This window comes from Pseudochaenichthys georgianus, chromosome 6, assembly GCF_902827115.2.
Source record: "Pseudochaenichthys georgianus chromosome 6, fPseGeo1.2, whole genome shotgun sequence".
Taxonomy (NCBI): Eukaryota; Metazoa; Chordata; class Actinopteri; order Perciformes; family Channichthyidae; genus Pseudochaenichthys; species Pseudochaenichthys georgianus.
The window spans coordinates 30,211,559-30,239,001 of NC_047508.1; the positions used below are offsets into that span (position 1 = coordinate 30,211,559).

General features: G+C 42.1%; 1 protein-coding gene across 7 annotated transcripts in view; it reads right to left on the reverse strand.

Moving 5' to 3' along the window:
* The window catches only part of megf11 (multiple EGF-like-domains 11), an 85,042-nt gene that overhangs the window by 19,242 nt on the left and 38,357 nt on the right, over positions 1–27,443 (reverse strand). For all 7 annotated transcript variants that reach the window (XM_071203520.1, XM_034086042.1, XM_034086041.1 and 4 more), the window contains 5 exons: positions 6,668–6,914; positions 6,376–6,496; positions 4,339–4,475; positions 2,109–2,321; positions 1,472–1,646 (listed from right to left, as the gene is read on the reverse strand). In XM_071203520.1, coding sequence (XP_071059621.1) covers positions 1,472–1,646; positions 2,109–2,321; positions 4,339–4,475; positions 6,376–6,496; positions 6,668–6,914 — 893 coding nt within the window. The remainder of the gene's footprint in view (positions 1–1,471; positions 1,647–2,108; positions 2,322–4,338; positions 4,476–6,375; positions 6,497–6,667; positions 6,915–27,443) is intronic.

The following is a 27,443-nucleotide window of genomic DNA, read 5'->3' on the forward strand; positions in this document are numbered from 1 at the left end:
ACCCCAACGCCATCATCAATCATGTTTAAAAATCTCCACTGTGTGATAATGATCAGGTGTCACACAGTTAAACACGTAGGTAAGACAAATATTCTTAGCTCTAACTTTCTAATAAAGCAGCAGCAGCTCTGGCATCACAGTATCCCTCCCTCACTCTCTCTCTCTCACTCCTATACACACACACAAACACACCAATCCACCATATGATGTGTGTCTGTTCCCATCTGACTGCCTCCTTTCCTATCCAGCTCCTGCCCTCTAGGTCTGTTTAATGGATCTGGCAGCTCTTCCCAGCAGCCGCCAAAGAGAACAGGTGGAGCAAATTAAGACACAGTCTGCGGCCCCGCTCGGCAGCTCAATTCACCACAGTGGCCCGCTGTAAGACACAGGCAATTTCCACTGAAATGTAATGTTGGCAGAAATGTACCTTCTCTGTCTTTGTTGCTCTGTAACTCCAGATTGCCGGACGAGAAATACAATAGGAAAACTGATTGAAGTTGCCCAACTAATTGGACAGTTGTAAAAACTGCTAAAATGGAAAGGTATATATATAGGTCAACGTTTCAATTTTCTCCCAATTGGTGCAGGAACATAGTTGTTAGGTATATCTCGACTTGTCTCTCTCATGTCACAAGTTTAGGCGTATAAACCTTTTTTGTAAAATACACACGACTGATCATTAATGTCTGCTAAAGGCTGGACCAGAGAATGATTCATTTAGAATGTCTCATGGTGCAGTACAGCACATCCATAATAAGGCAATAATAAAATATCTCACCTTGCTTGTGCCTGCCTGCGTACAAAAAGCCTCTAAAGTAATACCGGGACCACTTCCAGAGCATTACGACCACAATGACGCAAACATTTTAATACGGCCACAAATAACATGAAATATAAATCATAGCAACAACCTTATCAATAAAGAGCTATATTATAGACACCACACAGACCTGCTTTTACCTTTATTATTGAATGAAACTAAGGATGTAAGTATAACAAAGGTAACAACAAGCAAAGTTACAATGCCAATTAACCTATGGCAGTTTTATGAACAATTAGCATAACCAACAATATAATTACAACTTGTAATATAAGGAAGTCATAATAATAAGTCACATTTAGTTGTATATCAAGGACAGTTGTTCTAATAGCAATACTTTTGTGTATTGATTTGTTCTCTATTCCTTCTTGTCAATGTGTTTTAATACATTTTAAGTTATATCTTTTTATTTTATTTCTCCTTTGCCCAACTCTTTTTCTCTTCAGTAAACATCTGCTACATTTTTGTAAATAATTATGCTAAGCTTCTTCAGATGTTGTCAGTCTCCAAAAGGTCATTTATATGTCATGAGACAAATTAAAGGTTGAATTATATAACAATAAAACATCTAAAATAACAATAAAACATTCCTGGGATAGAGGCCAATGACCTTGGTATAATTAAATAGCAATGAGGAAATATGCCACTCACCATGAACCCAGGGGCACAGATACAGGTGCCTATGACAGGATGGCAGTCGGCACCGTTGGTGCAGCTACAAGGCGACATGCATCCCTCTCCGAAGTATCCCGGAGAGCAGGTCTCATTACAGTAAAGCCCTGTCCATCCCGCAGAGCAGGTGCATTCACCAGAGAGCGGGTGGCAGCTACAACATAATGAGAAAGAAAGATGGGACAACCACAGGAAGTGTGAGGCAAAGTTTCAGCTCGTAGAGTATCAACACTTCCATCCTCAGCAGGGTCAAATTATGAAGTATGCCCCAGCAGCATTTCATCCATCTTTGAGTCTACGTGCTTGTTCCATATAGATGAGGTGTCCGCTTTCTCCCTCTTTCTGTAATGACTTCTACGGTCGGCGCCCAACTCCAGCCGGAATCAGAGCATTAACATTGCATTAACTATGAATACTTCTGAGAAATTATGAATGAAGCAAAGGACATGATTAAAAGCTAACTGGATGACATGGCTAAGAGGTGTCCAGACTTCAAAATGAGAGCTGGCTTGGAGCTAAGAAGACGCAAAATTGAGTTGGAAAAGTCTTAATTCATAAAGGTCTTAATTTCAGTGCTTGGTCAGTGTGTGATGCCTTGCAGTGATGTCTCTCTTACCTCACAGTGTTGGTGGTATTACAGGGGCAGTACTTGTCACAGATGAGGCCGTAGAGGCTCGGGGGACAGAATCTCTCTTGGCAATTAGGGCCTTTAAAGCCAGTTTCACACAGGCAGGCTCCATTGATATGGTGACATTTGGCTCCGTTCTGACACTCGCACCTCTGGTTACACTGTGGACCAAAGGTGCCCACAGGACAGTCATCCTGGCACCTGTAAGGAACAAATATTAAAATCAAAAACAAGTCATTTGTTTAGTCTGACATCCCCTTGGACTACATTTTGACATTTTGTTCACATGCACTGCAATTAATCAATAAACTAACTAAAAGATTAGTCAACAGGGGAAGAAGCAACAGTTGCTAGCCAAGGTACATATTTTATATATAATTCAAGAGACAAGGTGAAAGACATGATGAATCAAATGTAATATTAGTTGTGGTGTTATTGCCGCTTTTGTTATACCAACACTGCTCTTACTGCTGCACAATCTACAACTTGCATCTTATCACAACTTAAATGTTAAAATGGACTAAACATATGATATCCCATTTAGGATACATTTGTTATTGTTCTAACATCTACAAAATGGGGCGAAGCCTGCGAGCTAGTTCAGGCAGTCAACTCGAGCACCAATGATACATTAACACGTGACGCACCTCGTCCCTCTTACCACCAACCAAACACATTCTCCTAAACATGCCGCTCTATTTAAGCTGCCAGGTCTTCCTGCCTCTGCCTCGCTTATGCTGCTGCTGCCACTGCTGTGTTCACTTGCTATTGCTGCGTTCATGTTCCTGCTGCTGTGTTTCATGTTGCTGCTGCTCGCCTGCCCCACCACCACCCCAGCTTCCACCTGTAGGCTCGGAGGAAAGTTATCTAATCATCACTCAATGTTCTTTGTAAATCTGTGGAGTGATGAGGCCCGAGCCTAGACGCCAAACTCAAACTATATGCTGCTTCTAATAAACATATTAAGGGAAAGAATGAATGATAACTGTAACTGAACACTTTCTTAAAAATGTGTTTCAAAATAGTGTGATTAAGGAATTACATGCATCAGCTACTACTGTAATTTATAAAACATTATACATTTATATTTTATATTTATATTTCCAGATTTTAATTATGAATATTTGATCTAAAAGCATTTTTGGAAACACAAAACTGACACAGCTTAATTTGAGCGAGTACATAACAGGGAAGCCCGAGAAGGAGCTCCTTGCCGTCAGCAGCCAGGAATGTTCAACATTAGTCGGACAAGACTTAAACGTCATGAACAGAGTCAATGAGTTTCTCCACATGAAGAACTGAAGTAGAGTTTTGTCTTCACTTAAATATACTGACTTAACTATACAATCCTGGTGGAGTTTCAATCTCAAGAGTCTAACAAAGCTATTACAAATAGCTCAATTGCATTACAAAATGGGAGAGTTATGTTCATGTTTAAATTACCCCAGCTTTAGTTTTATCCGGGGACAATGGTATTATTAAACTAGACAAGAGAGGGTGGGGGGCTAACACAATCTCAGATTATTCCTGGCAGGTTAATTCACCTGCCACTGACAAAATGAATGAGGGCAATTTAGCAAAATAATAAAGGAAAGTAAAGGTCCTGTCGAGGAAGTGTTTCCATGCAAGAGACAATTGCTTTAGCTGAACTAATAAACCTGCGCTGCTCTGGGCTGCTCTGGCTGGCAAGGGGAACTAAAAAGATCTGTGGATTTCAATGAGACCTTAATATAAGCCCATTACTTATAATTAATGAGCAGAATCAAAACAGCATGTAGCTCATGGTGAGATCAATGGTCAGGCTGGGAGTGGAAGAGGGTGAAGGCTTAAGACATGAAACCTTGCAGGCAAGCATGGAGTATAAGATTAATTAAACATAAACATCCCCATTAAAAGCTTACAATCCTCCTTCAAATGGACTAATAGGCATTAATAAATGCCTCTTTCTCATGAGTGTGATATTCTTCTTGCAATTCCTTTGTCTTTCTAAAGAACAGCCAGGTGTGTGCCTCATTGGTACGTCAACAAAGAGAATAGGTCAATGAGTGACTATTTAACTGTCGGCATGAAACCATCCTTTGCATTAAGTCCTTATATCAATAAATCATGCCATTGTCTGACCTATTTTCAAAGTAGGAGTACAAAAGTTTGTACTTTACAAAAGGCTTTTATGTGCAATATTTCAGCAGTCTGTCTGGCAGAGGTATGAGCTGCGTACCTGCGTCCGCTGAAGCCCGCTGCGCACTGGCACTGCCCCGTGACGTGGTCGCACAGCCCTCCATTACGACAGGAACAGTCTTTGCTGCAGTTCATGCCGTACTTGCCAAGAGGGCACGGCTGGGCACAAACTGAACCCTTTGAAAAACAGACGGCAAAGAACCATATGAAATATATCCCTCACTACTTTGTCTGGACTGAAAGCCCTCAACTATTACTGATTTTTGGACAGTTTAGACCAGGGGTGTCAAACTCAAGTTAATCGCGGGCCAAATCAGCATTATGGCTGCACTCAAAGGGGCGGTTGTAACTTTAAGACTATATAAAAATACATATATAAATATATATATAAAATAATGTATTATATTACATTATTGCCTCTGCATTGGATTATTATCAGATAGGGAAATAACTTCATAATTAACTACGTCTGAAAGCAGAAGTCTGGGGCAAATAATTGCAAGTCTCTTCAGTGAGAATGTCACAAAATGATTTAAAGAAAAGCCAAATTCTGGAAAAAAAGTCGAAATCAAAAAAAATAAGGGACATTTAAAAAAGAAAAGGAAGTGACATTTAAAAAAAGTAACATTTTGAAAAAAAGTAACATTTAAAAAAAGACTCAAATTCTGAGAAAAGGGCACATTCTAAGAAAAAAGGCATATTTAGTAGAAAAAATGTCAAATTCTGAGAGAAAAGGCATATTTAGAAGAAAAAATGTCAAATTCTGAGAAAAAAGGCATATTTAGAAGAACAAAAAGTCAAATTCTGAGAAAAAAAGTCTAATTTGAGATGCATTGTGGGACATGTAGTTTATGGGCAACATGCTTCTGTAAATCATCATGTAACGATAAACATATAATATTCTTTGCAAGCTCTTGTGGGGCCACAGAAAATGAAGTCACGGGCCGGATTTGGCCCCCGGGCCTTGAATTTGACACCCCTGGTTTAGACATTGTTAATATTTCTTCCATATCCTTATATCCTGCTATTTATAAAAATATAGTAAAACATTAAAGACATAACATAAATTGACAACACCGTCTAAACTGATGGACGGAATAACATTTACACCGGCATTGGAGATTTTTATTTTATTTGACTAATTAACAAACAATAGTCTCTTTATTGGCAAATTACTGATTTAATCAGTGGGGTTGGATAAGAGGACGATAAAAAGCATGAAAAAATATAAATCAGACTTTTATGATACAGTTTATATTATGGTGTGTGCCCCTTTAAATCTCTGCTTGCTTTAGGTAATGTGGGCTGTTTGCACATCGATGAGCAGGAAGGCTCTACAGCAAAATTGGATTTAAAAGAAAAAAAGTTGGAATAAATGTGATGAAGTACCTCAATTTGTAAGGTACTTAATTCTCTACATTAGCCGAAAACACACTTTCATATCTGGTTATTTCATATGCAACCAGTTTTCTCAATTGAATTTCCAGAAAATATATGACATCACGATACATAAAGACAACCATTTATAGCACAAAAGAAGAATTTATCTTCCTCTGCTTATTCGAAGGAATGCTACAAATCTAACTAGGTATTGCTTTTTTTAATGCATTCAATTCTTTTAAAAGGTTTTGATTTTTCTTGATTGCATTTATTCAATAGTTTACAGTGGAAACGACATGCGGGGAGAGTGCAAGCAAGATGTCATGAAACAAAGGATCCCAGCTGTAATCCAACTGGGATTGTTGCCTTAAAACCCTTGGCCAGTGGGACGTCCCTAAAGAAACACTCTATATTGTTGACTGTGGGTGGCCATGTTCACTCGACATGACTCTGTGGTTTGAGAAAGCAAGCACAACCTCCCCACCAGGCACTCCAATTATTTGTTCTCTTGCAGGGGGTAGAGAATCCCACGTTCTCATTTATAATTGAACACAACCTATTGATCCTGAGGTCCATGTTATCAACATGTCAGTCTCTGCAGTAAAGAGTTATACACGTTTTTTTCCAGGAACACCAACAACATTTAGTTTCTTTTCTTTTTACATATTGCCCTCCCACCTTAACTGGTGTGACCTACCGTCCAGCCGGTGGGGCAGGAACAGTCTCCAGTGATGTGGTGGCACATTCCTCCGTTCTGACAGGGGCAGCGCTGCTCACACTGAGGCCCGTGACTACCGGAGGGGCAGCGCTCTCCACAGCTGTCACCACATGTCAAAAGTCAAACAACTCAGACACAAAACTTGGGTTCTGCCTGCAGTTCTTTGTATCAACAAAGCACGCTCTGACAAACAACAAACGCACCATCAACATTTATTTTGTAAACACCAAAGAGAGAGTTGCAAAGGAATAAATATGTTGCTGGTACTCACAAAGCCCCCGAGTAGCCCGGTGCACAGATGCACTCTCCTGTCTCGTGGTTGCAGGTGGCACCATTGAGACACTGGCAGGGAAGTTGGCAGGCCTTGCCGTAGTAGCCATGCTCACAGAACTCCTCACATCGCCATCCCTGGTACCCATCAGTGCAGACACAGGCACCTGTGATGGGGTTACACTTAGCTCCATTCTGGCACTGGCACCGACTACTGCAATGAGGTCCCCAGTAGTCACTCTCACAGCCTGCAGACACACAGAGAAGTGGCATCAGACAGAGCTGAGCGACAAAACAAAAGAGGACTATTCCCCAGCAATTATTCTCGGGAAAATGTTGAAGTCCTGTAATGCAAGCAATTCATAATTACTCATAATTGAAGTATATGTAGTAATAGTCATACATTAATAGTGAATGTTTTAGAAAAGTACACACTACACAACACATTATTTATCCCTGTGAAAACTTTCAGACAGTTTTCAATACGCTTGTGATTGTTGACATTCATATTCAGCTCATGCCTATTTTCTTAATATGGTATGACATTTGTATTATTTGTTCAGTCAAGATATGCCACTAAGAAGATCAAAACCAAAAATGAATTGATTCTAACTATACTGTATTTGAATTTAAAGCATGTTGTAACTTTTCCTCTGTGCTCAAATGCCAGTGCTTGATTGTCATCAAAAAACTATTATAAACACATCGATGAGCCCCACTGCTGCACTGGGAAATATGTTTCTTCATTACCAAGAACATGGGCTATGTAGTTTATTTTGAGTCAATCCCACATTCACCATTGTGCTGCTGTAGTTAAATACACACTAGTGCATCAACAAATACACTGAATTCTCCTGTTTGAGTATTTGCTAGAAGTTGCAGTGTCCAGCTATTTAAGCCATCCAAAATCATCAAGAATTAAAACTAATAACAAAACAAAAAAACATGTTTATTCATAAACCTAGAACATACCTCCTCGTAAATCAATGGCTTTAGGCTGAGAGCCACAGGAAATGTGAAGTAAAAAAAGTGGATAGTATGAATTGTTGGTTTTTAAAAAGTATTGAATAAATATTGAATATTACAAGTGGTATCCATTAAATCCATTTACTGTCTGTATTCCTGCTCAGTCATATAAATCAGGAGTGTATCCATGCGGAATCCTAATCCTAAGCGAAAAGCAGAGGAACAGGTTGCTATCCATCACGGATCTGACATCATACCACAATCGCTTTCACAGAAATGTACACACAAACACAGGACGAACATGCAAGCTACACACAGAGAGAAGCTGAGCCAGAAATCTAAATGAGACATCAGTGAGGTTCTGTTTCAAATCTTTAAACACTCCTCCAGTATATGTGCAAAGCTTCTTTGAAACAAATATCTAAAGCCAGCAAAAAACACTGCAGTAAAAAAAGTACATCACCTGTCAATATTCTCCCAAAACATGAATCAAATTGTAACCCGACAGATTAATACCATAGAGAAGTTATGAAAGAGTGCTTCTGACTGGAAAAACATCACGCAGGATGAACAGTTCAGTGGCTTTGCAAACTGGTAAGCATTGGATCTGTCTATAAAAACAATATAAAAAATAATAAAACAATGGATTTTCACACACTTGATTTTCTGTCCTGTTTTACGTCTTTGAACCAAAGTTGGACTGAGATAGATCTCTCAAATGCTTTCCTACATTCGCAGGTTACTTTAGCTAATTAACATAAAACAGGTTAAGCCAAAGTAGTTCGTTGAAAAAAAAGAAGTCTTGAACTTGATAATTGTTGGGCTTATTTCTGTCTTGATTAGTTGATCATGATTTGCACTACAAAAACTTAATATCTTGTCAAGTATATCTGTCTAATATCTAGTCATGTCTTTGCACCTGATATAAGACATAATAACTTCAGAAGTAACACTGAAGTGAGATATCGGGTCTTGTTTTTAGACAATGCATCATCTTGATAAGTCAACAAATCTTATTTTGAGTTGTATCTCAGATGAAACATAATTTTTTTTACAAATGTATTAGAAATCACTAACATCAGAAAACAGAACACTTTTGAGCATTTGCGGCTTATATTGTAACTAAACATTTCCTGATTCTGGTAAAATATAGTTCAAAATGAGTTCTCCCAGCTAATTACAAGATCTAATTTATCTAAATATCCCATCTTATTTCAAGAAATCTTACAACGCAACATTTCACTTGTTCTATTGGCAGATTTCTGTGCTTATTTCAAGTGAAAACAGCTTGTTTTCATTATTGTTTAACATGTTTTTGGAGCAGCATTTTCTCCAGTGTGGTGTATAAAATGTGAAGAAAATATTCAAACATTTCAAACACAAGGCAATTCAGGTTAACACACAGTGCATTTTTTTTTTAATTAACTAAATAGTTGCATTTATCAATTAATCTACTTATCATTACAATTAGAATCAAACATATGGTAAAACAAGTCATAACAAAATGTTCAAAGGCTGAAAGTTGTGTGGAGTTGGGTTAACTTCAGTGAAACAAGCAGCCTTACCGACATAGACATCAATCATTAGAATATATTAGCATATTAATGCTGCTTCGTGTGCTTCATATTATTCTCGGTTTGTGAAGTGACTAAAAATCTGCATAACCATCAAGTAGAAATTATCAAACAAGTGCGAAAGTTCTGTCACTCACAAATTGTAGAAGATACATTCTGTGACCCTGATATACATGACTATGTGTAATGTTTACTGATAAAGAAAGACATGAAAACCTGCATTTAATCTGCAAAAAGGGAAGCAAATGTGTACGCTGTTCACACCTCCCTGATATTTAAAAGAAGAGCGAAGAGGATCGAAGACTAAGAACGCTTTGTTACCGATGTTTTAAAGGTCCCATGTCATGGCCATTTCCACTGATCATAATTCCATTGTTGAGGTCTACTAGAATAGATTTATACTGTGCAATTTTCCAAACTCACATTGGTTTTACATACAGCATCTCTGTAAAGTATGTGTATTCAGCAGTATTCACTCTCTCCACTAAACGGCTCGTTGCAGCTCTTGCGAGCCCAGTGTGCTCCGATTGGTCGGGACCAGTCGGGACGTTGTGAATCGCGCTAAGCTCCGTGGAGGTGTTGTTTCCTTGTTTAGCGATACATAGCGAAACACAGCCAAACTCACCCTGAGCACACACAAAGTCACAGCCGAAGTAAAAACAATAAGTGTGGCTTGATATTGAGTAAGAAAAAGGTTGATAAACGCTGTGAGAATGAGTCTGCAGAGAGAATTTCACCGCGATCCCAACTGTCTGTTATCAGCCTGCAGCCAGGGAGGAGAAATCAGCTGAGCTGCCTGCACTGAGTGTGTGAGGAAGTCCGTGGATTGGTCAATTTGGACCAATCCAGAGGCTTAACGTAACGGCTCTGCGGACGTAACGTAACGGCTCCACGGATTGGTCCATTTCGTTCCGGGGACGACATGACATCATGATGTACCCGGAAGAATTAAATGGACAGTGAGTATCTCCAACGAGGCGTTTTGGGGAGGTATTTTCTGTGTTAGAGTTTTACTCGCTACAGGGTGTACTTTGAGGGTTTTGACTCTGCACACCGTTTACATGCATAAAAACCTTCATAACACACAAGGGGACGGGTAATAACCGGAAAAGCATGACATATCACCTTTAACACCTTTCTGAGCTGCAACATTAGCTGTCAAAACAGGAAGTGGGAAAAAAATCTTACGGTGCTGCTGACAAACACATTTTTTTCTCCAAACTTCAATACATTTTCTCTAAACAGACTAATATTGAACTTGGAGTCGAAGTGCAGAAAGCTTTAATTTGGTGGGAGAGACAATACTAATCCTCTGTGATGCAGACCCCATAGGTGCCATTCCTCATTAACAATTAAAAAGAAAATTGGTCTTCCCAGCTGTATTATGATATTGGCAGGAACATTGGTTAAGCTATACAACCTAGCTACTTTACATGGGTTAATGTAAATAGCTCAGTCAAACTACTAAGTGGCACCCCCACATTCAACCAGCTTTTATGTGAAGAGCAATGGGCCCTGAGCGAGGGTAGTAGGCAGTCTTCAGTCGCACCAGGGTAATTCTTTAGAGTATCTAGTGTTGATTTAAATGATTGGTATGTCCTTATTTCTAGCAGCAGCAGTATTGCCTCGTATAAAAGCTCAGCTTGAGATCAGATCCGGGCCGGCACAGCATCCAGGACGCTGAATATTTCACTATTGATTCTTGCATCATAGCAGGCTCAGTTGAAAATGTAGAGACACAACGTTCCCTCCTTGTATGCTCGCTTTGCCAGAGCTGTGATCAGCCAGAGCGGGAGCTTAATGAACCCTGTTTCATAGTCGGCACTGAAGCTTGTTTTTCCAGGTGCACAGCAGGAAGATGATCAGGCCAACCCTGATACAGACAGGTCTGCCCTGATGGGGGTCCTGAAACGCTGGGCTAGTGCTGTATTGCTTATGTGGTCAGGCAGACTAGAGACCACATTACAGGGATCACATTGATTTGATCTAATGTGCTTCTGGCCTCCAGTCCGGCATGAATGAGTTCCCTGAAGGTTGAGCTGCTGCCACGCAAACGACCCTGGCATATTAAATATGAGGGGTGTGCGGGCGGCCGAGGTAATGGATGAGCAGTTTAGCTGCAACTTGGTTTAGTACTCTATAAGCACTCATCAGAGCTCCCTCAGCTCAACAGTGCTCGCTCAGCGCTGCACAAAAACAGGTAGTGCCTAAATAACTGGAGACATCATCACCTCTGGTTTCAGCTTCAAATCTTGACAATATTAAGAGCGTTTTTATATTCCTACATGTATAACTCAAAATATGATGTCATTAAAAAAAATACCCAGAGCGGCAGAGGAAAACAGAAATAAACCAAAATCTATCTAACGCTTAATTTTCAGGCTTTTTCTGGCGCTTAGGAGCTCAACAAATGTTACCATTTGAAGTTTTAAACCTCCTTTAGCTTCCAGTTAGAGGCCTCAGCACATTGAGAGCAAAGCCCATTATCCCGCTGTCTCTCTCCTACACAGAGGTTCTCAAACTTTACCCAGTAGTCTCTCTCTTCCCAGCTCTCACAGCATTTAACTGTGATTTAGGAGTCAGAGTTCACGATGAACCACGGGCAAAAACAGAGAGAAACAGCAGAGGAAACTAGCATGTGGCAAGGAGGTTTCAGCTTCTAGAGAGTACAGATCAATTGTGTGGAGTGATGAAGACCCCCCCTCTGGGTTGTGGTGTGTGTAGGCGGTGAATCCCACTCAAGGCTGAAACAAGAGAAGCTGCGACCTTGCTCATTAACTGTCCCGGCCCGGGTCAGCCAGCCTAACCAGAGGACACATACACTCAGAGCTCATAATATACATAACAGCTGGAAAGTGGATAACCTCACACACAGGGAGAGGTTGTATCCCAAGGTGCTGGGTATAATCCCCTTGTCTGGAACAAAACAGATCAGGTTGAGGGGTACCGGCAGATAGCAAACTTCTGACGGTGATGTCCAAAGAATGGGCTGAGAGAGCCATCATGGTGGTGCGGAGCTTTGAAGTGTGCTCAAGAGTCTGCATGATCTGGGGCTGGCTGCAACACGATTAAAACCAAACAACTTTCTGCAGCTGACTTGATTCTGAAGTTCTCCTGAACTTGGCCTCTTCAGCTAAATGTTGGCCACTGTTCTCTCCGGGGGGGAGTCTGTGCCACCGAAAGCCTCTCAAAGCTAAATATGAAATGAGGGCCTGAGTCAAGCTCTTTAAAACGCAGAATATCTTTCCCCATTCAAAAGACACCAAGTTCATTTATTCAGCTGGACGCAGTGCAAAGCAGACTTCCATTCCAGTCACGGCTGGATGGGTGTAAACGCTGGCCGCTCAAGGAGGTGTGTGCAGACATTTGTTTGCTGCTTTGACAACTTTAACTAGGAAATCCACATTACTGCTTTTGGAAAATGTGGCACACAGACCAACTTCACTCCCCACTGCCTGAGTTCCTCACTGTCACATAACTATTATTAACACACACTTCTGACACTCGGGAATAACTCAACCCATACAAAACATTAGAAGGCAAAATGCTCCTGAGAGCCTTCCCCTCCTTGCTTACTCTTTAGCAGAGCTTGTAGCAAAGCAAAGCCGCATGACTAATTGTCTTGACGAGTCTCCAGCATTTCCTCTTTACAAGAGTGCACCTCCGAGTTTCCTATTGTCTGATTCCCGCTTTGTACCACAAGCTTTGTTCATTTTTTTCCCTTGACAGATCTGAATTTTCAAATTACACTCCATGACCAGAATTAATACAGGCCAGTCAGTATATCAAAATGGCATGAAGAGACAGGCTTTCTTTACAGATTTTCAAATGTTAATTCTAGAAAGGAACAATGAAACAATTGTGCTTACAATTTAGCTGACACAAGAATGTGTAATATTCAGTTCTTCAGTCAATATGAGCCATTTGTAATGAGAGTTATTCAATAAAAGCCCGACTCAACATCCAGCTATTCATCACAGCTCCCAGACTCAATGACGCAGACTAATAGAGTGAAAAGACGACAGGCCTGGTACAGTACCAGTGTCTTGAGGGAATGTGATGATGAAAAGGAGTGATAAATGTCTCTCAGCTTTGTTAAACTTGCCGCTGTAAAAGCTGTCAATACGCCACAAGGCAGGACCCACTGTCCGCTCCATGTTCTGCTGACACCTATTACACTGTTATTTATTAATCCTCAGAAAAACCCAGAAACGACAAGTAAACAGTTTAGATACATCCCTGTGAGCTTGAAAAATAAATTTCTAAATATACAGAAAAAAACTGCCAATAGTCATGGGGACACTTCTGCTGAATTGGAATAACAGCACGCTGCAGCTCCTGTTGTTGGGCGTGTCGTTTGTCCTGCCCTATTTCATCTCATCCGAGCCCTGGGTGGGGGAAAGAGCAGCACCGGCCAAACCCACAACACAACACAGAGACTCTTTTAACAGAGTTTGCTGCTCTGACTGTTCACCATAATGCACCATATACAGTGCTCCATCCTGGTACCACCTCGCAGTTCAATACGAAATAACAAGATCGGACTGTTGCCTATTTGGAACCACAATCTAATGAGGGAATAACTTCATTATTTGAAGACGGTACATTACTGATTAAAAAGTCCATCCTGGTTGTTTATCCCGAGGAGGATCTGCTAATTTGTCCAAGTCCAATTCAGGATGTGAACCCGGATCAATAAGAGCCGTGCAGGTGGCAGGCTCTCCTCTGCAGCTCTAACAGGGTTAACAGGGCCGGGGGTTCACCAGCACAGACAAGGCCAGGTAACCTCACGCTTTATTCAAAACAAGTACTTAACAGAGATGCCGCCTTCTACTTCTAATAAAACAGGGCTTGTTGAGCAGTAATGCGCGCAGGTTGTGAGCGATGCCTTTGCCATCAGCGCAGTAAACCAGTCACTTGTTCAACAGAACCTGACACGGCTCATGAAAGCTTCTGGATCTGCAAATTGTTACACAGCCCACTGCTCCTTCCAATTAATAATTTACCCTTCACCCTGTCCTGCAGAAAACAAACCCTTTGCTCTCTTGCCACAGGACAACAACAAAAAAGCAATCAGAGTAGAGGTGGACGTTTATCTACAGTACATAGCGAAACGCAGTGACTGGAGTATAAATAAAGCCAGGATTGTAATGCAGCACAGACATAACAAAAAAATAAACATCGACTCAGTTACGTGCAATGGGGAAGCCGCCCGAAAAACAATGTCAAACCGATAAAGCCAACTGTTACAACGCTTAATTTGCACACATTGATTTCCTATTTTCAATTATTAATTGTAATTAGGATGAAGTAGAATGTGCCACGGGGCAGCAGCAGTCGATGGGACGGGGTGCGGTCCTAGGGTGGAGATGCACGTTCATGTAATGCCAATAGGGGACCCCCATCATGAGAAAGTCAAACAACCATCAGGGCAATATTTTATCAATGATTGCTGCGGTGTGTTTACACAATTCAGACTCTGTGCACAGGAAGTAACTAAGCGCATTTTCTTAAATACTGCATTGACAAACCATTTTTAGAAACTAAATGTAATGCTATTCTATACTCTATATTTCAGAGGCAAACATTGCACTTTAATATGAATATCAATGTTTTTTAGATACCAATTAAGATTAAATTGTACCTTAAAGACATATCAAGAAGCAATGGATATGGATAGATAAAACTAACAAAACAGTAGTTCAAATGTGTTCTTGGTCTACTTAAACAGAAAATGCATCAATAACTATGACCCAAAAATGATTTGGGTAAAGATTTCTGTGTTTTTATTCATTAAAAAGTGTAATGCAGGAATTTGTGGGATAACTACTTTTTCAATTTTGGGATCAACTTTTTTTTACTAAAGTACATCCCTTCATCCTGAAAAAGCCAGAGTTGATGTTTTAAAAAACAAAACTTTAAAAAGTGTTCTTTTTTTAAATTTTAAATTGTGAGCAGATTATAAAAATGGAATAAGACATTTCTTGAAGTCACAGAAAATTAACTTAAACATAAAGTCAAGATGACACGACTTTTGAAACACTTCAATCCTTCATTTCCCAGCCTCTGGTGGTTTATAGAAACATCACAGTGTGATCTTTCACCTGCACTTTCTTTCATTTAGAGCGCGACGCTGCAGAGTGAGGGGCCTCAGGTATTGTAATTAGAGAATTATGACTGTCGTGATTTGCATACGTGGGTTAGTAAGTGAAATGTTTAAGAAAGCTTTGGATGTTAAATATGTGCACATGCTAATCATTAGTGCACCTCTGTGCATAGCATGACTTCTGTGGTTATCCAGTACCCACTATTGTAGGGTACGAGCTTGAAAGAGATTTTTTAAACCAGTCTGTTTTAACATCCACATGACATCAATTATCTATACATGCCAGGCTTCTGTACTGAAAATAGCAGGATATAAAAGCACACATTTCACCATCCAGTGCAGCTTGTAATACTACGGACATCTGCAGCCTGCAGCTGTCCAGCCCAGCCTGGTCTCACACAGCCACAACTTATTCAACAGCTCCAGGCTACACATATTATAAATCTGCTATCGAGAATAACGCTCTGCCTTGTTTGTATTTCTTAAAACCAGTATTTACCAAAATTAGGATTGTGACCCAAAATAGGTTGAGGATCCGTTTTTGGTCACCAATTGGCAGAGTAAAATGCAAAACAACACTTTGATCATCTGTGAATATTCTTTTTCTGATTAAAATGGGAAAATATTGCCTTTTTGCTACGCTGGTCTGTATGCAGAGCAGTTTGCTGTTTGTGAGAGTATTGATTTTTGTAATGATAATATCCTCTCTGTCAACTATGCATTTAAAGAGGACAAAGCATGTTGAAATAAGCCAGGAAATAAATATCAGAGTGTTGCTAAATGTTTGGTTTTAAGACTGAGGGACAAAGGGATGGGGTAAGATTTGGAAAGGGTTGAGGAATAAAAAGTAGAGTATAACAATTTTGTTCATTTAGATTTGTTTCAAAATTGTATGCACATACTGTTTTATGTGATGATAGACTTGCTGCAATTAAAATAAAAATGCACTAAATACACTAAATAGTTAAATGTAGATAGTTTGTAAAGCCCACAGCGTAAAATAGCATATTCATTAAAACATTTTTAGTGATTCTCTCTTTACCATTTGATAGAATCATAATTTGGTGGATTAAAGTAGCATTAAAACAGCTATTAAAACTTCCTTAACACAAATCAAATCAAGTTTTATTTATATAGCACATTTATAAACGATTTTTGGTCGAGCCAAAGTGCTGTACATATAATAAAAATAGCCTACAGTAGAGACACTTTACAGCAAATACAACAGCACAGATTGTTCAGAATATCAGTATGAGAAAAACGACACCCTCTATCCTTAGACCCTCACATCGTACAAGGAAAAACTTCCAGAGAAAACCCAAAGTTTAAGGGGAAAATATGGGAGAAACCTCAGGGAGAGCAACAGAGGAGGGATCCCTCTCCCAGGACGGACAGACGTGCAATAGATGCCGTATGTAAAACGAAAGGATAATACATTTTACAGCATATAGACCGAATGTTAGGAAATGCATGTGTCTGTAATAAGAAGATGAATCTACGAAGATGTCAACTACAATCCTGTGGAAGCCATCAGGGAAGCAGCATGACGAGACCCAGGCAGGACCGCAGAGACAGGTTTAGCCATGACCTGAAGTCCACGACTTAATCCAGAACTCAGGATAGAGGATCCAGGACACAGGACTACAGCAAGAGGATCAGCCTCGACTCCGGATCCCGGCGTAGATATAGACACAGAAAAACATTTGGTTGTTGTTGCCAATCAGATATGCATGACCATCTGTTCTGAAAATGTACTTGAGCATTGGTTAGCTACATGTCTTTCAAGTGCCAAAAGGATTACAGAATTATTCATTTCACAGCTAACTATGAGAATCAGGGACGTTTCTAACCTTTTGGGGGCCCTATGCAAGATGCTGTTTGGGGGCCCTAGTGTTGACAGTTTTTTAACTACAATGGGGGGGATTCCGAAGCCTTTAAGATGATCTGTGGAGATACATCAATCTGTTACACTTTAATGGGAAAACAGACTAATTTCACAAAAACCAAGCAATTGAAAATTACAAAAAATGATATTAAAAAGGTAAACAATAAGGCTCCTCTATGTCAATAAATGCAAGAGATGCAGCATTTTCTCAACAATGTTTGTTTTTCATCTTCCTCAGCTGTCAGCCCATGATTTGGACTGTATTACCCCAACATCCCAAGCCACAGGTTTTCTATCATTGCATTTTAGTCTTGTTTATATCCTACATTGGATTTGTAAGCATATAATGCTTCACCGAACACACAGTGGCGAATGGTCATTAGGGGGCACAGCCCCACCTAGTGTCAGCAGAAAGTATTACAAATAATGATTTCAAAAAAATGCAAAAAATAAATAACAAAATATATTTTAAGATCATGGTTAATCATCTGATTCGTCTGTACATTGCTGTTTTAGTCTGTGTTCTTCTAATTAGTGTCTACAGTGTGTGCCTATTGAGCTGTTTAGAGCAGAGTCCTGCACGGGTCTGATTTTCAAGACCCGCTCCCGCCCCACACCCGCGACGTGCAACACCGAACCCGCCCCGCTACCCGCACATATTGCCAATTAGTTCCGCAACCCGACCCGACCCGTCGGCACAAGATCCGCGACCCGACCCGAACCCGCATAGCCTATATATGAGCAGTGAAAACGTGCAATTATTAACACACGCAGTTGCATATTTGTCTCAAAAAGCGTGGGATGTTGGTTATTTTCTCATCTAGGAACCAAAAGCCTCCAGACGCTGGGTTTCGCTCTTGAGGAAGTGTTATTGAAAATGCTGTATTCTCCGTAGAGAGCTTCACCTTAGCCATTTCCAATGTGGCGTGCACAGCAGCAGATTGATGCGCTGCAGAGGTTATGATTATGCACGGTCCCGCGGGGGAGAGGTCTGAGGATTTAAGCATTAAACTAAATTATCATTATTTCAATATATTTATTATGCAACACCCGCGACCCGACCCGCATCATCTTTGTTTTACCCAGAACCGAACCCGGAAAAAAGCGTTTGGAAAAATACCACCCGCGAATCACCTTTTTTGCGGGTCACCCGTCGGGCCATGTAGGACAAAACCCGATTAAGCCCCTCCCTCTCACTGTCTAAGTGAACGGTGACTATAAAAACTACACTGCGCATGCTCAGAGTATTGTCCTATTTAATGTGTGTGGCAAAAAAATAATGACCATAGGGGCATAGAGCTGCCATCCCCACCATACGTCATCTCACATACGTATGGTGGGGAGCTGATTGGCTGTAAGTACGTGTGCGGCGAAAAGTGTGGTGTGTGAAGAGGAGACGAGGGACGCGTCCTAAAACCAGGAAGTAAGCTGCGCATGGCTTCCCTCCACAAAAAAGCAATGATATTTCTCCATGGGATTTTAGAGAATAGCTCAAAATAAGATCTGTGGGAAACGTACCTGTTAGATAAATGCACGTTTTGTTCAGCCGGATAATATCCACATGTCTACCCTGCTTTTATAATTTTCTATATCTATCGATTAGATTTATGATAGACTTTTGAAACTACAAGAAGATAAGGAGGACTTTTACAAAAAAGTAATCGAGATTTTTGTCCAGAAGGATCAGCAAAGACCAGTCAAGGTAAGACCGCAATTTTATTGAAAATGGGATCTTACTAAGAGAGAACAATTCAATATTTAAATGATAAAATTACATTTTTTGGGTATCCTTTTGTTGAACTGTTTAAAATTAATCGAAGCATCAGACAAAAAAAGCTTTTGAAAATAATATTATATTTTGATTTAGGTCAAAATATAATATTTGTAAACCTGAAGAGTCAGTGCCAGTGCCTCACCAGCCATGAACCTCACTGCAGAAGTTTATATATAGACATCTACGTTTTTTGTGCCCCACCACTTTTGTACATATAAAAACGCCACTGCTAACACAGGAGGGGGCTTGGCTGTCTACAAATAAAGACGGCTCATTTTAATTCTCCCCAAATATATTGAGGCTGAACCTGAACTTTGAATTCTCTGCTTCCATCATAATCTTGGCGATCTTGTTAAAATTGTGAATGCAGAATTAAAAATACTATGTAACTGGTTTGCAGTTAATACATTATCCCTTAATGTGGCCAAAACAAATTACATGTTATTCAATACAAAGTCTGAGAGTAGAAATGACTGCATTATACAGATTTGCAATACAGAGATAGAAAAAGTTGGTGCATGTACATTTTTAGGACTGCTTGTTGACGAAATACTCAATTGGAAGCACCATATAAATTATGTACAGACTACACTGTCAAAAACAGGTATTTTGTATCATACTAAGAACATTCTTGAGGAAAAGATACTCTTTATAACAGTCTATTTCTCCCTTACCTGTACTACTGCTCCGAAATATGGGGAAACACGTACTCAACAAATCTACAAAAAATAATAACATCCCAAAAAAAAGTATTACGAATAGTCTGTGGTGTTAATAATAATAATAATAATGCATTTTATTTATGGGCGCCTTTCAAAACTCTCAAGGACACCTTACAGAGCATAATTAAAGAAGAGCACACAGTAATACAAGACTTAAAATATTAAAAACAACAATCAGTTTAGCAGAGATTAAGAAATTGAATATGCCAGTTTAAAAAGGTGTGTTTTCAGGCTGGATTTGAAGGTTGGGAGTGAGTCCATATTGCGGATGTCTTGTGGGAGAGAGTTCCAGAGACGGGGGGCAGAGTGGCTGAAGGCTCGTGACCCCATGGTGATCAGGCGTGCAGAAGGTACAATGAGCTGGAAGGCAGAGGAGGATCGGAAAGTACGAGAGGGAGTGTAGATGTGAAGGAGTTCAGAGAGATATGGAGGTGCAAGAGTGTGAAGGGCCTTGAAGGTGAGGAGCAGCACTTTGAAGTCTATGCGCTGCTTAACGGGGAGCCAATGGAGTTGTTGGAGAACCGGAGTGATATGATTAATGAAAGGAGTTCTGGTGATGATACGGGCGGCTGAGTTTTGGACCTGTTGGAGCTTACGTAGGGATTTCTGAGGAAGACCAGAGAGGATGGAGTTGCAATAATCGATACGGGACGTAACAAGGGCGTGGACGAGGATGGCGGTACTGTTGGGTGTGAGTGACGGGCGGAGGCGGTTAATATTGCGGAGGTGGAAGTAGGCAGATCGAGTGATGTTGTTGATGTGAGCTTCAAATGATAAGGTGCTGTCAAGGATGACACCCAGACTCTTAACTTGGGGGGAGGGTGAGACTGTGGAATTGTCAATAGTGAGGAAGAATTTGTCAGTTTTAGCCAGAGTGGACTTGGAGCCAACTAGGAGAAACTCGGTTGAGTTTTAAGAAGTTGGATGAGAACCAGGATTTGATTTCCAGTAAGCAGTCGGAAAGGGCAGTGGGGGGGAGAGTGGAGGTGGGTTTGGTAGAAAAATAGAGCTGGGTGTCATCCGCGTAGCAGTGAAATTGGATTGCGTATTTTCTGAAGATATGGCCGAGAGGTAGGAGGTAGATGATAAATAGGAGGGGGCCCAAGACAGAACCCTGAGGAACACCAGTGAAGACTGGATGGGACTGTGATTTGAAGTGTTTGAGTTGGACAAAGTGAGTACGGCCGGAGAGGAAAGATCTAAACCAGGTGTGGGATGTGTCAGTGATACCAATAGAAGATAATCTGTCAAGGAGGATTTGGTGTGAGATGGTGTCAAAGGCTGCAGTCAGGTCAAGGAGGATGAGTATGGATAAGAGCCCAGAGTCAGCTGCTACTAGGAGATCGTTTGTGATTTTAACCATGGCCGTCTCTGTACTGTGTGAGGAGCGGAAGCCAGACTGAAATTCTTCAAAAAGATTATTGTTGTTCAGATGAGTATGGACTTGGGCTGCAACTGTTTTTTCGAGTATCTTGGAGACAAATGGTAAATTTGAAATTGGGCGGAAATTATTCATGTTGTTGGGGTCCGCACCAGGTTTCTTGAGAATAGGGGTTATTGCACCTGTTTTGAGGGATGAGGGGACGAGACCAGAGGTAAGGGAGGAGTGAATTATGTCGGTAATTAAAGCGGAGAGAGAAGGTAGACATGCTTTAACTAGGTGGGTAGGAAGGGGGTCAAGCTGGCAGGTGGATGATTTTGATTTCCGAATGAGATTTGATATTTCAGCGACAGTGGGAAGTTCGAAGCTGGATAGTGGGGAGGAGAGGGGAGCATACGGAGTTAAGTGAAGTAATGTATAGCTGGAGGAGGTCAGTTGCTGGTGAATATTTTTGATTTTGGCATTGAAAAAGGTCATGAAGGTGTTACATTGAGAGGTTGAGTACAGGTGGGGTGCAAGAGAGGCCGGTGGCTGCAGAATGCGGTTGACTGTAGAGAACAGAGTTCTGGTGTTTCCTTCACCTAACCTAATTAATTTGGCATAGTATGCTGATTTAGCAGAGGAAAGAGCATCCTTGTAGGCGAGTATGTGGCTGTTGTACATGTCCTTATGGACTACAAGGCCAGTTTTGGTGTACAGGCGTTCAAGACGACGACCTTTAGCTTTGAGCTGGCGTAGCTCAGGTGTATACCAGGGGGCGGAGCGGGTGAAAGAGACAGACCGGGTTTTCAGAGGTGCATGTATGTTTAAAAGGTTCTGGAGTCCGTCATTGTAATGGGAGACCAGCTCATCTGTGGTTGATAGGCAGTCTTTGCAGGGGAGGTTGTTAATTCCATTAGAAAAAGCAGACGTGTTAATATTCTTGACATTACGGAATGAGATGGAACGTGACATATTTGCTTTGGGTAATGTTAACTTGACATTGAAGGTTACAAACTTGTGGTCAGAAATGGGCAAATCGAATGCAGAGCAGTTCAGAGGAGTTACACCAGAGCAGCAGAGGTGTTGGTAAATATGAACACACAACTCCCATATTTAAAAAAACTCAATCTATTAAAATGTGTTACGATAGTACAGCTTAAAACAGTATTGATTATGCACATCATTTTCCATAACAAAATGCCTAATAACATTCAAAAGCAGTTCCAAACCACAACGTGAACATATGAATGTAAAAAAAGTCACTTGAAAATAAGTGTTCACAATGTTTATATGCAATTATGCATATATTATTATTCATTTGCCAAGTACATGTGTACCTATGTATATTTATATATAGTATTTTAATCTAGTTTTCGTATATATGCATTTATTGTTTTCCTGCCCTAACTTTTATTTAATTGTTTCTCCTGTTTTCTTTATACTCCTTCATTTCTATACGTTTTTGATGCAATAATGCCGCTGTATTAGGATTATGCACGGGAGGGCTACTTTCCACAAGCTATGCTTCAGCCCTCCCGCTTCTACTAATTTTGTTCATCTTTGTGTGTATGAAGTAAACTTTTTATGTTTTTCGGATGAATAAAAAAAATATATATACTTTCAGCTTGGGGGCCCTCTAGTGGCTGTGGGGGGCCCTCTAGTGGCTGTGGGGGCCCTCTAGTGGCTGTGGGGGCCCTATGCCCCGCATAGTCCGCCTATAGGACGAAATGGCCTTGATGAGAATGCCAATTGTTTTGCAAACACATATCTTTACAATGTGTCTCTTGTGGGGTTGATTGCTGTAATGCAGTGCTTTCAAAACTCACATTGCAACTGCAGATAGAACGAGTCGATTTAGATATATTTGGGCACTTTCTGGCAAAAATACAAGTCTTCGCAGTGTACTTTACAGTCAATAGCGGTTGTGCTGCAGGAGAGGATTGATGATAATCCAAGTTTAACAGCACAGCCGCTATTCTCTGTGAAGGAGTCGACTGTAAACTTTGCAATAATACCTCTCAAGGGAACACACGGATGGGAAAGAGAAAAGATACGGTTCAACTCCGAGTCCCTCCCGGATGACTGAACTTCTCACCTTATCCCTAAGGGAGACACCAGCCACCCTGCGGAGAAAACCCATCTCGGCCGCTTGTATCCGCGATCTCGTTCTTTCGGTCATGACCCATCCTTCATGACCATAGGTGAGGGTAGGAACGAAAATGGCCCGGTAGACAGAGAGATTTGCCTTCTGGCTCAGCTCCCTTTTCGTCACAACGGTGCGGTAAAGCGACTGCAGTACCGCTCCTGCTGCTCCGATTCTCCGGCCCATCTCACGCTCCATTGTTCCCTCACTCGAGAACAAGACCCCGAGATACTTGAACTCCTTCACTTGGGGTAAGGACTCATTCCTTACTTGGAGTGGACAGTCCATCGGTTTCCTGCTGAGAACCATGGCCTCAGATTTGGAGGTGCTGATCCTCATCCCAGCCGCTTCACACTCGGTTGCGAACCGATCCAGTGAGTGCTGAAGGTCGCAGACCGATGAAGCCATCAGAACCACATCATCTGCAAAAAGCAGTGGTGCAATCCTTAGTCCACCGAACTGTAGACTCCCTCCTCCATGACTACACCTCGAAATCCGACCCATGTATATTACAAACAGGATTGGTGACAAAGCGCAGCCCTGACTTACTGCCGAGGACCCGGACACAGCTCTCACTTTGGGAGTACAGAGATTGGATGGCCCTGAGTAGAGACCCCCTCACCCCATACTCCCGCAGCACCTCCCACAGTAACTCCCTGGGAACTCGGTCATACGCCTTCTCCAAGTCTACAAAACACATGTAGACCGGATAAGCGTACTCCCCCTCCAGGATCCTTGCGAGAGTAAAAAGCTGATCTGTCGTTCCACGACCAGGACGGAATCCGCATTGTTCCTCCTCAATCTGAGGTTCGACAATCGGCCTGACCCTCCTTTCGAGTACCTTAGAGTAAACTTTCCCGGGGAGGCTGAGTAGTGTGATGCCTCTGTAATTGGCACACACCCTCTGATCCCCATTTTTGAAAAGGGGAACCACCACCCCGGTCTGCCACTCCTTCGGTACTGTTTCCGGCTTCCACGCAACGTTGATGAGACGTGTCAACCATGACAGTCCCTCAACACACAGAGCCTTCAGCATTTCCGGGCGGATCTCATCCACCCCCGGGGCTTTGCCACTGTGGAGTTGTTTGACGACCTCAGTGACCTCCCCCCGGGAGATTGGTGTTGATCCCCCGTCATACTCCAGCTCTGCCTCTAACATAGAGGGCGGAGTTGTCGGGTTCAGGAGTTCCTCAAAGTGTTCCTTCCAACGCCCTAACACTCCATCAGTTGAGGTCAACAACGTCCCATCCTTACTGTACACAGCTTGGATGGTTCCCTGCTTCCCCCTCCTGAGGTGTCGGACAGTTTTCCAGAACAACTTTGGTGCCGCCCGAAAGTCCGAAGACATGGTGCCCGCTGCTTTGCCTCGGCCACGGATGAGGCTGCTGCCCTTCGGGCCTGTCGGTACCTTGCAACTGCCTCGGGAGTCCCCCGGGATAACAAATCCCTGAAGGCCTCCTTCTTCAGTCAGACGGCTTCCCTGACCACCGGTGTCCACCAAGAGGTTCGAGGGTTACCGCCCCTTGAGGCATCTAGGACCTTGAGACCACAGCTCCCCGCCGCGGCTTCGACAATAGAGGCTTTGAACACCGACCACTCTGGTTCAATGTCCCCAACCTCCACAGGAATGCCCGAAAAGCTCCGCCGGAGGTGTGGGTTGAAAGCCTCCTGAACTTGGGCCTCCTCCAGACGTTCCCAGTTCACCCGAACTACACGTTTGGGCTTACCAGGTCTATCCAGAGGCTTCCCCCGCCACTCGACCCAACTCACCACCAGATGGTGATCAGTTGACAATTCCGCCCCTCTCTTTACCCGAGTGTCCAAAACATACGGCCTCAGGTCTGATGATACGATAACGAAATCGATCATGGACCTTCTGCCTAGGGTGCTCTGGTACCACGTACACTTATGAGCATCCTTATGTTCGAACATGGTGTTTGTTATGGCCAATCCATGACTAGCACAGAAGTCCAGTAACAAACCACCACTCCGGTTCAGATCAGGGGGGCCGTTCCTCCCAATCACGCCCCTCCAAGTGTCTCCATCATTGCCCACATGTGCGTTGAAGTCTCCCAGCAAGATTAAAGAGTCCCCTTCAGGAGCCCCATACAGGACTCTTTCCAGGGTCTCCAAGAAGGCCGTATACTCTGAACTGCGGTTGGGTGCATAAGCACACACAACAGTCAGAGTTTTCCCCCCCATAACCCGCAGGCGTAGGGAGGCGACCCTCTCATCCACTGGGGTAAACTCCAACAACGAAGCACCCAACCGGGGACTTGTGAGTATCCCCACACCCGCCCCGTACCTCACACCTTGAGCAACTCCGGAGAAGAATAGAGTCCAACCCCTATCCAGAAGTAAGGTTCCAGAGCCGACGCTGTGCGTAGAGGTGAACCCAACCAGATCCAACTGGTAACGCTCCACCTCCCGCACAAGCTCCGGCTCCTTCCCCCCCAGAGAGGTGACGTTCCACGTCCCCAAAGCCAGCTTCTGTCGCCCGGGTCTGGTCCGTCGAGACCCTCCGCTTTCACTGCCACCCTTCTGGCAGCGCACCCGACCCCATCGCTGTTTCCCGTAGGTGGTGGGCCCGCGGGACGGAGAAGCGGAGGTGTTGCCCACGTTGCCTTTTCGGGCTGGGCCCGGCCGGGCTCCGTGGCAAGCCCGGCCACCAGACGCTCGCCGACGAGTCCTCCTTCTGGGCCTGGCTCTAGAAGGGGACCCCGGGCTTCATCCGGGCCGGGTATCCTCACTTCTTGTTTTTTCTTTAATGAGGTTTTTTGAACCAATCTTAGTCTGGCCCCTTGCCTGAGACCAATTTGCCATGGGAGACCCTACCAGGAACACAAGGTTCCAGACAACACAGCCCCCAGGTTCATCAGGGCACACAAACTTCTCTACCACGGAAAGGTGCTGGTTCTTATTTGTTATGTTCCTGTCAATTTAATTATCTGAATGACCTCAAGCTGTACCAATGCAATAAGTAATAAAGAAATACAATTGGAGTCAAAGGGCAATAAAACATATCGACAAAGAGGAGTGTGAATGTGTACGAAGGGAAAGTTAGTATGTGTACTGTTTGCATGCATTTGGCCATTTCCTTCTGTGGAGTGTAAGCAAACAGAGCCTATCAGCTGTTTACTCAAACAAACAGTTTAGTGTGTCTACCATGCCACAGTGTATGGATGCCTTACTGTAAACAAAAACATGATTTAGTTTAAAGGCAGACAATCAGTGTGCCTATAAAACCCCCAAATACACAGAAATACAAGGATAATTGCTTTTTAATGATCTCACATTATGCAAATGCTTATTATGAAGTAATAAATCTTTGAGGGGGTTCCTACCTGCCTGACCACCAGTAATGCCTATAGACAAGTTATATTGAGCAAAGGTAACAACATTTTTACTGGCCTCCATCTTCTTATCTATGAATCATATTTTTTCATTTCATTTCAAACCTTTATTTAACCAGATTGGTCCCATTGAGATCATAGATCTCTTTTTCAAGGGAGACCTGCAATTACCTTAATACTGTGCATATTAAATTATTTAAACTGTCAAAAATAAGCCACAAATACCAGAAATGTATAATTTACTCCTCTGGGTTGATATTTATATAAAAACGGATGGAATGTGGCATAGTGTGTTTAATGGCATGCTAAATTAGCACTGGATCCTGTGAAATATTCAAATATCTGAAAAGAGAAGTTTGGAAACCACAGCAGTGCATAATGTTAGGTATGAAGAGCGGTGGCAGTGGATAGAGCTGGTACAATATGAAAGGACAGAAACAGGAAAACATCTCTAGACTTTGATTAACACAGAACAACTGTAGATTATGTTTTGTTTTTATACCATCATCTCTCTAGGATAACATGGACCCTTTGAAAGGAAAAAAGAATGAGAAGGAAATCCTAGTATTCATCTCAAATGAACTGCTGGCTCTGAAAGCACTGTTGTTCTTTCAGTCTCTGAAACTCGCTAGGCCCATGAATTATTCTCCCCGATTCTCAAAGTCAAAGTGAAAAGAATACAACAGCAACTTAGGGAATATTGTGTGTGCGTGTGCGTGTGTGCGTGCGCGTGCGTGTGTGTGTGTGTGTGTGTGTGTGTGTGTGTGTGTGTGTGTGTGTGTGTGTGTGTGTGTGTGACAAAAAGAGTGTGAGAGAGGGAAGGAGGAAGATATAAACATTAAACAAGAGCCAGCTAAGAAATGAATCGAGCCATCTGGGATGAGCAGGAGG